This window comes from Ictalurus furcatus, chromosome 5 (assembly GCF_023375685.1).
Source record: "Ictalurus furcatus strain D&B chromosome 5, Billie_1.0, whole genome shotgun sequence".
NCBI classification, from domain to species: Eukaryota; Metazoa; Chordata; class Actinopteri; order Siluriformes; family Ictaluridae; genus Ictalurus; species Ictalurus furcatus.
Genome location: NC_071259.1, coordinates 34110617 through 34124373, shown reverse-complemented (window position 1 = coordinate 34124373; position 13757 = coordinate 34110617). Strand labels below are relative to the sequence as shown.

The following is a 13757-nucleotide window of genomic DNA, read 5'->3' as shown; positions in this document are numbered from 1 at the left end:
TGTTTGACCTGGTGGAGTGGGCTCTTTTTGGTCTGCATTATCTTCAGTCATCTCTTTATCGATTTTCTCCTCATCCTTGTTTCCTTCATCTGTGTTCTCATCCTCCTTAACTTGAGGATCCTGGTCTTTGGTTTCCTCCATTCCATCCGTCACGTCTGTCTCAACTCCACCTCCGTCTTCTCTCTGCTCTTTTTCTCCCTCAGTCACAAATACCACCAATCTTTCTTCTGATTTCTTATCTTCACTTGCCACATCTTCACTATTCACCTCATTTATGGCCGAACCCTTTAATTCTAATTCCGTATCTTCCATAATGCCTTCAACACAATCTGTGATGTAATTTCCTGTCTCCTCAGAATTATTCCTCCGATTTCTTGATTCTTCATCAAAAGTTTCCTCATCATCAGCTCTGACCTCCTCAGTGACCTTATCATCAGCAGACACCTCTTCTCCACCATTCGGCTCTTCATCATTTATTCTTTCTTTTACAGTATTCTGATCCACATTTTCATGATTCATGGATGTTTCTTCAGGGTTCTCAAGCTGAAGCTCTGTGATCTCCTCTATCATGTTGACCTCTTCCTCCACTGGAGTTGCTCTGGTTTCTTCAGCATTTTCACTTGTAGCCTCTTTCTCTGGTTTTTGTCCAAATGATTCCTCAGATTTAGGCACTTCTCCATCTGGTAGCTCTTCATCCTCTGGCTCTTTCATCATTTCAGGTTCTTCATTTGATTTATTCTCCTCGTTTGTGAAATTATTGTTCTCTTGCTTTTGTCCTTCTTCCTCATCAGTTGTGTCTTGCTTGACTTCTGGTTTTTGGTCTTCTTTTTCATCACCACTGTTCTGCTCATCTTGCACACTTTCATCTTCGTTGGATGCATTTTGAATTTTTCCTTCTGTTTGGTTGGTGTCTTTTTCTTCCTCCTCTTTTATTGTCTCAGGTTGTGGTGTTTCATGTATTTCCTTTTTGATTTCCTCTTTGGGTTCCTCTGTATGTGCTTCTTCTCTTTCAGCCTCCTGCACAGGTTCAGATCCATTTTCTTCATCGCCTGTCAGCTGGGCCACGTTATTTTCAGGCTCAGCTCCTGGAACAAAGAGCAATTTTGTGTTTTTAAAATTTTTTTTTTTTTTTTTTTTTTTTTAATGCACAGCAGCATCATAACAGATGAGCAATTACTACAAATCTCCACTAGCAATAATTTCATTAATTATAAAATTTATTTTTTAAATGTTATACTGTTGTCAGAAAACATTCATAAATGAGTCATATTTTTTTGTATTGTTTAAGATTGAAACATAGACACTGAAACTCTTTCATTACATTAATATAATTGTAGATGATTAGACAGGAACTCACCTGGACCTTCTCGCTGGCTCACGACCGACACTAACTCATCTTCCTCAGTGGTGGTGTCACTGAGTTCAGGTTCAGAGACACACTCAGTCATGTTTAAAATGGCTGCCGCTAACTTCTCCTGCACAGACTTGGCTTGGGTTTGATGTAGAGAAGGAAAGAGGAACGTGAAGCATGTCAAAATTTAAATTAAAATAAATAGATGGAAATATAAGAAAATAACAAAGAATTATACAGAATTCAACTAAATGAAAATCTAACATTCTGACCTTTGCACAACAGAGGAAAAAGTAGCTAGACATGCAAAAAAACAAAAACCCACACACAAAACGAAATTTAAATGTTTTTATTAATAAACAATAGATTAAATTAATGTCATGCAGGTACAGATAATAAAATATAACATTTCAGGTTTTCATATTAAATGTAGTATTAATGTGGGATTAATGTAAAAGTGTACTATTCTGTATATGAATATTAATAACTGGATAATAAATTCAGTTTTATTTATTATCATATGCAGTGATTTATAGAGAGATTGTTAATTAAGTGAAACATATGTGATTTTATACATTTATATAATTATAAATTATATTTAATTTATACACTTTTAATCCCACATATAACACCTCTATAATCATTTCAACTCATCACTTCACCTCGACAGTGATTATAATGACAAATCTCAATAATAAACACATTAAATCTGTTTATGAGTGTATAAGGCATGTGCTGATAATTAATTGATACACCGTGTATAACACAAAAATAAAATAAAACTATTGTCAAATTAGGTTCCTTATTGTGAACATGTTTAAAGGAGCATTTTGGTGAAAAAAATCTATAAAGTTTCTATAAAGTCATATCACATACATTTAGAGTTTCACATTTAAACAATAAAACATCAGATAATTATCATGATAGAAAAATGCAATATCAGCACATGACTAGAATAAAATTAATAAGCACAACAATATGATAAAGAAAATATAATCACACAGCAAACTCAAAGAACAAAGCAGAGAAAAAGATCGCACAGTATTTTCAGTCTTTAATTACAAAATATACCATATTTTATTATCAGAAAAAGAATTTGCCTCAAAGAACTTAAAGGGCAAAACTCGTACTTTTCTAACAACAACAAATACAATTTTACTGTTAATTTCAAACTGAGTAAAGAGCAAAACATCTCTACGTGTTGAAGATCACAAAAATAATTATGACTCTTTAATCTAAGTCCAAAAATACTGGCACTTCACATCTAACACACAAATCAAACACAAACCATTAAACATGCAAATGAAACAACGCGCAACACAAAGTAAAAACATCAATGATTTCCTGTTAAACGTTCTATTATAATAAAGTTCTATAAAATATTCTGTTATAATAAACGTTCTATTACAATAAAGTTCTATAAAATATTCTGTTATAATAAATGTTCTATTATAATAAAGTTTAATCTCAGAAACGAAACGCTCAGTGAAGTGTGCTGATAATCTGTCTGATTTCTCATAAATCATTTTACACCACAACAGTCCTGAGTTCTGGACTGTGATGAGTTCTGGACTGTGATTGGTCAGAAGGTGTTTAGTTTTCTGTAACAGCAGCTCTGACAGTACCTCAGCTGCACATCACAGGTTTGTAGTAATGTCCTCGTTCTAATACCTTATCGTTGCTATAGTAACAGCTCATTTACAGTACAGCGGACACTCCACATAAACAGATTTAAAAACATGTAATCATTGAACATTTATGGAATTTTTATGGAAGGAGTCTACAGTGTCAGCAATTTATTTATTAAAAACAGAATTGTGTTCTTTTCAGAAAGAGAGAAAGTCTGTTCCATTTTGAAAGCAGAAGACCAGAACAAATCTCCTGATATAAAGCAGAATATCAGCACATGCCTGCCAGATAGCAGTTAATTGCTAAATTGCTAACTAGTGATTAGCGTTCATCAGGGAACACACACTCCAGTCAAATCCACACAGTGAGAACATGGGATAACCTGAGGCTAATACTCACCCCGGTCTCCCTCCTTATTCACATCTCCAGCTGTTCCCGCTCTGAGGTCCTCTCTGGGTTTTTCAGCTTCTCCAGGTTCCTCTCTGGGTTCTTCAGCTTCTACAGGTGCATCTGTGGGTTCCTCAGCTTCTCTGGGTTCTTCAGTTTCTCCATCAACCCTCTCTGTCTGTTCCGTCTCCCGATTTTGGGTTTCATTCTCAGTAGGCAGAGACACGCTGCTTGTCTGCAGGTCTTCAGTCTCCTCTGCATCTTTTTCTGATGTTAATGTGGCCATGTGTCTCTTAGGCTTCAGCTCCGCTTCTTTCTGTTCTTCATCAAGCTCATCTTCATTTTCCTCACTGCTGGACGAGCTGCTGGACAGACCAGAGGAGACTGACGATGATCCTCTCACTTCTAATGGAAAAGAAATTCAATGTGAACAGAACTGGAGAACAAAACTCAATACTGAACATGAGAGTGAGGTTTATAAATGAGTTATATTTCATTAAATAAATATAAAAAAAATACACTGACTGTTTCTGTTCAAATTGTCACTTCCATTTTCATCCTTTCTTCTCTTGTCCTCTTCTTCTCTGCTGAGTGATGGAGATGTTTCATTTCCCTCATCCACTCCATCTTCCATGGGACCTTCATCATCAGCCTCAAAGTCTTCCTCATAACCTAAAGCACAAGAGGAACACACACACAGTTCGTCGATTTCGACGAAGATAGAAGTTTACATTTCCGCCTCCATTATGGAGAACACAAACTGGAACTTGACTTGCATGTGAATTGGATTAAAGTGAGGAAGACTTGCGCAGCATCAGCCTCACTCTCACTTCCCGGTGACCGCCACGATCCAGTGACAAGACTGACCCCAGGCGCAGTGATTCACACACCCATTCTTACACCCATTCATACACTTCGGACATTTTGGACATGCCAATCAGCCTACCTACGGTGGGAATCGAACCCCCAACCCTGGCAGTGTGAGGCAAACGTGTTAACCACTAAGCCACCGTGTGCCACGCCACACCACACACACACACACACACACACACACACACACACACACACACACACACACACACACACACACACACACACACACACACACACACACACACACACACACTCACTCAATGATAATAATCTGATCAATAATACAAATAGTATAGTTTGCAAATAATACACATCTGAAAAAGTATGTATGTAAACGTGTGTATCTATGTGTAATATCTAGCGGGGGCAGTTCCCCTCCAGACCACCAGAGGGAACCCTCTCCTGAGATTTGAATGACTTCTGGGTAACTTACATAAAAGGTACATGAAATTTAAATGAAGTTTTGGTCGGCATCTCGGCGGAGCTCGTTCAGCCAAGAGGAATTACTAAATGTTTGCAGTCACTGGTAAATGAGCTTAAAAACTATATTCAAAAGTGTGCTATGGTCAGAGGTGCCAAAGATGGAAGTCAATAAAATTTGAATAAAAAACAAACAAACAAAAAAAAGCAGTCTTAACAAAGCAGCTGCAACTTTATTAGGAACACCTGTACACCTGTTCATTCATGCAAATATCTAATCAGCCAATGATGTGGCAGAATATATAGATCACAATATATAGATAGCACAATATATAGATCATACAGATACAGTTAATGTTCACATCAGAAAGTGGAGAACATGTGACTTTGACTGTGACATGAACACAGACTCACTGAAGCTGGACAGCTGAGGATTGGAGAAAGACCAGACGATGTTTGTCCAGGCTTCAGCTCTCTGATGTTTGATGTGATCATTAACTGAAGTTTTTGACTGATTTCCAAATGATCATTATCAGTGATAAAGTATTATCTTTTTATTTGTACAGTACCGTTTTTGTGTTTGTGCTCCTGATTGGTGTTTCTCTTGGTCTCAGTATCGTGTGATTGGCTGGATTCAGACTTCGAGTGATTTTCCTCTTCTTTCTCCTTTTCCCAGGATTTGGAGACAAGCAGATCATTTCTCATCCTCTTTGGTGGAGTGGGTTTTTTATCCAGGCCCATCGCTATGATGCACCTGGAGACGATATTGAGTTTATTTAGAGGTGTGGTTTACCTATTATAGATGTGGTGTGACTTAACTAAAAAAAGAAATGGTTTACCTGTAGAAGGAGGCAGGGCTTATGTGTAGCAGGGACGGGGTTTACTATTGGTATGGGGTGGGCCTTTGTGGAGCAAAGATTGAGCTTACCTGTAGTATGGGGTGGGGCTTAACTGTGGTTAGTATGGGGTGAGGTTTATGTATGGCAGAGACAGGGCACACCTTTGTTGTGGGGCGGGGCTTATGTGTAGTAGGGACAGGGCTTACCTGCAGTATGGGGTGGGCATATTTGTGGTAAGAGGTAGGGGTAATAAGTAGCAGGAACGGGGCTTAAATGTAGTCTGGGGTGAGGCTTAGACTGTAATCCATAATGTGTAGCAGGTGAAGAGGCTTAGTAGAGATGGCAGGGTGTACCTGTATGAGGTAGCTTAACTGCTGGAGGGTTATTTTCATTGGTTATAGTAGTGGGGCTTTATGTGTTGTGGGGGGAGGGGCTCACTTACAGCAGAGGGTGGTTCTTATATGTAGCAGAGGGCATGACATACATGTAGTAAGGGAGGGGCTTTACCTGTAGCAGTTGCAGTTTCTTACCTGCAGTGGGGGCAGGGCTTACCTGTAGCAAGGGGCAGCTCCTTCAACCCCAGAGAAGCCAAAGTGGGCATGGCGTCCTCCAAGCCGTGAGTTCTTCCTGTGTTTGAACTCGCAACAGGAGCTGAGACGCTCGACCTGCAGCCCATTCAGGTAGAACGTCAGACTGAAGGGGAAACCACGGTGACGCCGAGACACAAACTGAAATGACTCTGATACACACATACACACACACACAAACACACACACACACAGTTACAGTGAGTAAAGACTGAGAAAGAGGGAAGGAAATGAGGATGAATAAAAGACATTTCACTGAAGCTGGAGCTGTAAATACAGTATGTACATAATGACTATATTACACAACGAGTACAGGTGTGTACTGTACAGGTAAGTTGTTATTGTGTTGGTGATGTTCAGCAGACATGTTTGGTAGATGTGTTCAGCAGAAATGTTCAGCAGAAATGTTTAGTTCAGCAGAAAAAAAAGTTGTTATTGTGTTGAGACTCACCTCCTTCTTTAAGTTTTCCTTTATAAACACAGAGATTTTCTCCCCCACAGTGCTGCTGGAAAACCTTCACCTCATCCTTCAGCTCCATCAGGTCATGTGACAGGTGCACACTCTTCCCAAAATACACCATCTTCACCCACACCGCACTCCGAGACCACGCCCGCTGAACAGCACCCTCCTTTGGGGGAAGTCGATTAGGACAGTCACAACCCAAACTAAAATCTGATTAAATGCACTTAAATACAGTGAAATCAAATAATTAAAAACAAATAAAATAAACAAATAAACTTAATCTCAAACAAATAAACTCAAACTCGAATAAACCCAAACTCAAATAAACTCAGACGCAAATAAACCCAAACTCAAATAAACTCAGACTCAAATAAACCCAAACTCAAATAAACTCAAACTCAAATAACTCAAACTCAAATAAACTCAAACTCAAATAACTCAAACTCAAATAGCTCAAACTCAAATAACTCAAACTCGATTAACTCAAACTCAAATCAACTCAGACTCAAATAAACCCAAACTTAAATAAACTCAAACTCAAATAACTCAAACTCAAATAAACCCAAACTTAAATAAACTCAAACTCAAATAACTCAGTCATATAAACTCAAACTCAAATAACTCAAACTCAAATAACTCAAACTCGATTAACTCAAACTCAAATCAACTCAGACTCAAATAAACCCAAACTTAAATAAACTCAAACTTCAATAACTCAAACTCAAATAAACCCAAACTTAAATAAACTCAAACTCAAATAACTCAAACTCAAATAACTCAAACTCAAATAACTCAAACTCAAATAACTCAAACTCGAATAAATCCAAACTCAAATCAACTCAGACTCAGAATAAACCCAAACTCAAATAACTCAAACTCGAATAACTCAAACTCAAATAAACCCAAACTTAAATAAACTCAAACTCAAATAACTCAAACTCAAATAACTCAAACTCGAATAAATCCAAACTCAAATCAACTCAGACTCAGAATAAACCCAAACTCAAATAACTCAAACTCGAATAACTCAAACTCAAATAAACTCAAACTCAAATCAACTCAGACTCAAATAAACCCAAACTTAAATAAACTCAAACTCAAATAACTCAAACTCGAATAAACCCAAACTCAAATCAACTCAGACTCAAATAAATTCAAACTGAAATTGAAATAAACTCAGCTTATATAAAACCGATAAGTCTCTGAAGAAGCCCAGAATCACATCTTTGACCTAAAATGGTGTTTTTACACAAGCAGACGTCTCTGACATGTCAGTCAAAAGATGGGGAGCTGAAACACTGACCTTTGTGTCAGGAGCGTCACTGGGGGCAGTAGTGGGTCGTAACCTTCGACCCCGTAGAGTCCCATTTTGTAATTTGTCCTTCCTCTTCAGTGGAGGTACAGGGGTCACAAAGTTATTAATGACAGGAAGTCGATACGGGGAGACAGAGCTGGAGAAATCTGTTAGCGTCAAGTGTCTCATCACATCTCTGTCCAACTACAGTGAAGAAATACAACACCACAACATTAACAACGTGTGTGTGTGTGTGTGTTTGTAAACTCCTCTGTGATGAAGATGTGGAAAACTTAAAGTTACAGCTTTACCTCTGACTGTTTCACAGTGCTGACACTGGAGACTCCTTCCTTACATGTTACATAAACATCTCCTTACAATAAACTTCACCATATCAATGATTACACACATTATTCTTTGAAAAATAACACATTTTTCTCACTATGCAGCTGATTGGTTGTTCCCTGTCATTAGTCGAGTCGTGGTTCTGGCAACGAGACGAGTTTCTCTTGGTTGATGTCGGAGTGCTGCTGTTCAGAGGCTTCAGACGAACCGGGCGCTGAGTTTTCTCTGGAGCCGTGTTCGGCCTTGACGAGCCCAACTACACAACAACACAATTACAGCAATAACAATGACAGTAACACAAACATTCAGTATCATTGAAGTTTATTTTTAAAAATTTTAATAAAATTATTGATTATAAATTCAGTCATAAAGTCGAGCTGAAACTTACTGAGTGTTAAATAGGAGAAATAAAATAAAACAAATGTTTTCTCGGTCCCACTCGAGACAAAACATCCTTACTGACGCTTATACACACACACACACACACACACACACACAGACACACACACACACACACACACACACACAGACACATACACATACAGACACACACACACACACACACACACACAGACACACACACACAGACACATACACACACACACACACACACACACACACAGACACATACACACACACACAGACACGCACACAGACACATACACAAACACACACATACACACACACACAAACACACAGAGCCTCAAAAGGGACATGATGTTCTGAAAGATTAAAGAGTTCATAATTACTGTAGATTAAAGAATACATGTCTCATACACAAGAGGAAAATGAAAGTTCGATAAGTTCTTCACTGTGCAGATTGACGTGTCTCAGGTGTCTCAGGTGTGTATGTTCTGCATACCGAGTCAGTGGAGTCAGATGGTTCTCTCTCTGGCCCAGAATGCTGAGCGTGTGAATTCCTCAGTCGGGTCGGTGGGCGTGGAGAGAGGAAGATGAGCGGATCGTCCTCATACCTGTTACAGCGCTCCACCTGTCCGTCAACAGATTATAATAACAACACATCTCAGGTTCATGTAGCAAACACACTACATCACACACGAACATGACACACCTTCATTTTATTCACTCGCTCTCTCCTGGAAAATTCCTCCAGTTTCCTCCTGATCTCTGTTTGATGCAGACGCTGATCACAAAAAAACATTTCATACAGACAGAATTATTTAATACGATATTATATCTGCTAATTAATGTTTCCCCTCACTGCACCCTGTGACCCTCACCTCCATGTCCAGCACTCTGTGGAATATGGCCTGAGCGAGACATTCCCGTACGTGTCGCTGTTGGTCTCTGTGTATGACCTTATACCTGAACTCCTTCTCCGACACGATACGCCCACTCCTGCTGATCTGATACACACACACGCGCGCACATGCACATACATGCACACAACACACACACACACACACACACAGAAGGAAAGATGTGTTGATGTTTTTGTGCGGTGGTGACTTTATGTAGCAGTGATGCTTTGTGTATTAATGTTTGCGTGGGATTTTTACACAGTGATGATGTTTATTCAGAGTGTTAATGTTTCCATGGTGATGATGTTTTTTTGTGATAATGTGATGGCGTACCAGTCCGACTCTCTGCAGATGTCTCCGTATTCGTGCATTGTTAAAATATGCTGTAAGGTGTTTATCTGTCAGACTGTTATATGCTCCAATCAGCCTAACAATAAAGCACACACACACACACACACACACACACACAGTTTATCTTTAAACAAGCTACAGGACACGTACGATTTTTACACATTTCATATCAATAAGAGCTTCTGTCTAAACTAGTAACACAAAACAAAGTGAAAGAGGATGAAGACATGAAGATCAACCAAACATCATGAACTTACAGGAACAGGTTAGTTTTTAAAAATTGTCACATAAAATAAATGTTTGTACTTGAGTCGCAATGCTAAAAATGAAAATCTCCATAAATACACACTGAAATCTCCGCATTCTGGCCTCAAAGAGCATCAATACGCTACAAAATCACATTTTTATATAATGTACTTGTTACGATCTCCCCTTTAGACAGAGCCGCAGCCTGCCGCGCGCTTTGAGAGCCGGAGGGCGCGCGCGTGCACGAGCACACGCTCGTCGAATGTTGATAACCGGGACAATGTTTACTGTGGACACGTGCGTTTGTTTTGTTTCTGTTCTGTCTCCTCCCTGTTTTGTCATTGGTTGTTGTTCGGGGGTGTGTCTTCATTGTTTTCAGCTGTCAGCACTTAACGCTGATTATGTTTGGGATATATACCGCTCGCTTCCCTGTACACCTCGCAGAGTATTAAAAATAATTAGATAGGGAATGTTACGTACCTTGACAGATTTAGCTAGTTTAAACTTTAGATTAGTTCACTTGGACCACGCTGGTGTTTTCCGCTCCCAGTTCCCTGTCATAGATTCATTTTTCATGTTTCGTGTTTTGACCCTGTTTTCTGTGACCGCGACTTCGATTCCTGCCTAACCCTGTATATGCGCAGTTGCCATTGTCGCTGTCATTTACTCATAGTTTTTGATCTCATTTCTGGCTACATTACATTACATTTACATTTACATTTATTCACTTAGCAGACGCTTTTATCCAAAGCGACTTACAAATGAGAAAAATACAAGCAAAATGGTTACTCATCTTTGATGTTTGCCTTGCCTCGTTTATGCCTGTATGTTGATCGCCTGAGCCCTGCCTGTTATTTCGACCACGCCTCTGTCTTATGATTTGGATTTATCTGCATATCTCGCTTCAGTAAAGTTCTTAACTGCGATTGCATCCATCCTAAACCTCATTTCGTGTAGAGCTGCTCCTGGTTGTAATGTTTGGTTGTTTTTCTGCTCCTGGGTTTTTTTCTGACAGCATTTTGATTTCTGGACTCGAGGTGTGTGTAGAGGACCGTCAGTGAGTGGATCAGTTACAGGAGTCTGATTACGGATGGACGAGACACTTAACACTCACGCGCCCTCTGACCCGGGTCTCAGAGATACCGAGGAAAAGAGCTGATCGGGAGCAGGGTGGCTTGGGGAGGTTTAATTAATTCTGTGTATTTATTCATTCTGTGTATTTATTCTGTGTATAATTCTGTGTATTTATTCATTCTGTGTATTTATGTACTTAATTCTGTGTATTTATTCATTCTGGTGCCACTGATGAATCCTGGGAGTCCAATATCCATTACGGGTCATATTCAGAGTTGAGTTCAGCACTCAGTGAGGATTTTGGCAGCTGGGGTTCAGGTGGTAGAGCGGGTTGTCCATTAATCGTAGGGTTGGTGGTTCGATTTCCAGCTCACATGACTCCACATGCCGAAGTGTCCTTGGGCAAGACTCTGAACCCCAAGTTGTTCCCGAAGGCAAGTTAGCGCCTTGCATGGCAGCTGTGGCGTGTAAATGTGTGTGTGTGTGTGTGTGTGTGTGTGTGTGTGTGTGTGTGTGTGTGAATGGGTGAATGAGAAATGGTGTAAAGTGCTTTGGAACCACTAAGGTTAAAGAAGCGCTATATAAGTGCAGACCATTTACCATTTAATCCTGAAATCACACACTTCAGTATTCTACACGCAGGTGATTTTAATAATCTGAATGTGAAGCTCAGAAAATCTGCTTAAGCAGCTGCGTGAAACGACTCTGAATACCAGCAACTTTCCTCATATAAATACTGTGGTAACTTTTGGACTCTGAATACGACCCTAAGAGAAGGAAATATCTCATTAATTGGCAAAAATGAAATGTGTCTTTGACATCACAGTACAGAATCACACACACGCAGTTACAGAATAACGCATTAACACTTCATTAACATTAAATAACAGAGGCGTCAGGGTGTGAACACTAACACTAATACATGTAGGAAAAAGGAAGGCTGCTGTTTATTAAAGCTACACTGGACTCTGATGCACCTGCCCGAGGGAAGGAGACGACGGCCCAGATTATTTTCTGAGATTAATTGTATATAGATATTATTTTTATGCAGGTCGGTGATATTCCTGATTCTCAGTGTGAGGTGATGATCTGATCTAAACCTTCAGCTGGACAGTGCTGATACGCAGAACAGCATTATAACACTTTCACAGCACACTGAGCTCTCTATAACACCTTCATAAACACAACACAACTATCTGAATAAGAACTCTAACTGTAAAACACTCCCAGCTCGACCTGCAGCTTCCTGCTCCAATTCTCTGCAGTGTTTCTTCATCTCCAGGGTAACGTCGTTCACACGCGCGCACACACACGCGCGCACACACACACACACACGCAGACACACTTACACACACACGCGCGCGCACACACACACACACACACACACGCGCGCGCACACACACACACACACACGCACTCACACACACACACACTCATACACACACACACACTTACACACACACGCGCGCACACACACACACACACACGCACTCACACACACACACACGCATTTCGTCTTCCTGATGCTTATTATCGCTCATATACACTACATTACAGTGTTCATAAAGACACTAACACACACATCAGCAGCTCGTGCGCAGTAAATGCAGTACTTACCCCGGGGTTAAATGGCTCATGGTGTTTATCAGATCTGCAGATTTTCCTCACTGCCGCGATCCGCTAATACACACACTCTACACACACTACACACACACTGTACACACACTTTACTCTGCTGTACAGAGACACAGATCTGATATGCAACCTGAGCGCGAGCTGCACTGATGACAAGTCGCGTTGCCATAGAGACTCACGTGACTGCGCCGCGCTCCAGTTTTTATTTATTTATTTATATATTTTTACAGGACTCCTTTATAATCACACACACACACACACACACACACACAAACACACACACACACACACACACAGGGAATGAAATCCGCTTCAGCTCACAGGTGATGAACAGGAGACAAACAAAAATATCTCTGATATAAAACTATTCATGTTTAATGCTACCTGCTAACCGGATAATAATATTTTCTAACACACACACACACACACACACACACACACACAGGGAATGAAATCCGCTTCAGCTCACAGGTGATGAACAGGAGACAAACAAAAATATCTCTGATATAAAACTATTCATGTTTAATGCTACCTGCTAACCGGATAATAATATTTTCTAACACACACACACACACACACACACACACACACACAATTCAACCGAAAAAGCAGAGAGACGTTCACGTGGTGTAAATGTGATAGTGCAGTTAATCTGCCCCCTGCTGGCCAACTGAAAGATTACAGACCTGAAATCACTGCCGCATTATCACAGTGTAGTGTAGTATTGTGTAGTATAGTATTGTGCAGTATAATATTGTGTAGTGTAGTATTGTGTAGTACAGTATTGTGTAGTATATTATTGTGTAGTATAATATTGTGCAGTATAGTATTGTGTAGTGTAGTATTGTGTAGTATAGTATTGTGCAGTGTAGTATTGTGTAGTGTAGTATTGTGTAGTCTAGTATTGTGCAGTATGATATTGTGTAGTGTTGTATTGTGTAGTATAGTATTGTGTAGTATATTATTGTGTAGTATAATATTGTGCAGTGTAGTATTGTGTA

The 13757-nt window shown here is 39.7% G+C and overlaps 1 protein-coding gene across 4 annotated transcripts in view; it reads right to left on the bottom strand.

Annotated features, from left to right (window-relative positions):
- Positions 1-13320, bottom strand: part of erich3 (glutamate-rich 3) — a 15361-nt gene extending 2041 nt beyond the window's left edge. The window contains exons 1-15 of one of the 4 annotated variants that reach the window (XM_053625879.1): positions 12739-13320; positions 9784-9877; positions 9430-9555; positions 9261-9332; positions 9051-9179; positions 8286-8444; positions 8155-8193; positions 7853-8047; positions 6538-6715; positions 6052-6238; positions 5230-5414; positions 3893-4039; positions 3380-3772; positions 1358-1489; positions 1-1085 (exon numbers count right to left, since the gene is read on the bottom strand). The exon at positions 1-1085 is cut by the window's left edge and continues 2041 nt beyond it. In XM_053625879.1, coding sequence (XP_053481854.1) covers positions 1-1085; positions 1358-1489; positions 3380-3772; positions 3893-4039; positions 5230-5414; positions 6052-6238; positions 6538-6715; positions 7853-8047; positions 8155-8193; positions 8286-8444; positions 9051-9179; positions 9261-9332; positions 9430-9555; positions 9784-9877; positions 12739-12758 — 3141 coding nt within the window. In that variant the 5' untranslated portion in view covers positions 12759-13320. The remainder of the gene's footprint in view (positions 1086-1357; positions 1490-3379; positions 3773-3892; positions 4040-5229; positions 5415-6051; positions 6239-6537; positions 6716-7852; positions 8048-8154; positions 8194-8285; positions 8445-9050; positions 9180-9260; positions 9333-9429; positions 9556-9783; positions 9878-12738) is intronic. The other 3 variants (XM_053625882.1, XM_053625883.1, XM_053625881.1) reach the window with 3 other exon arrangements.
- Positions 13321-13757: the final 437 nt, after the last annotated feature.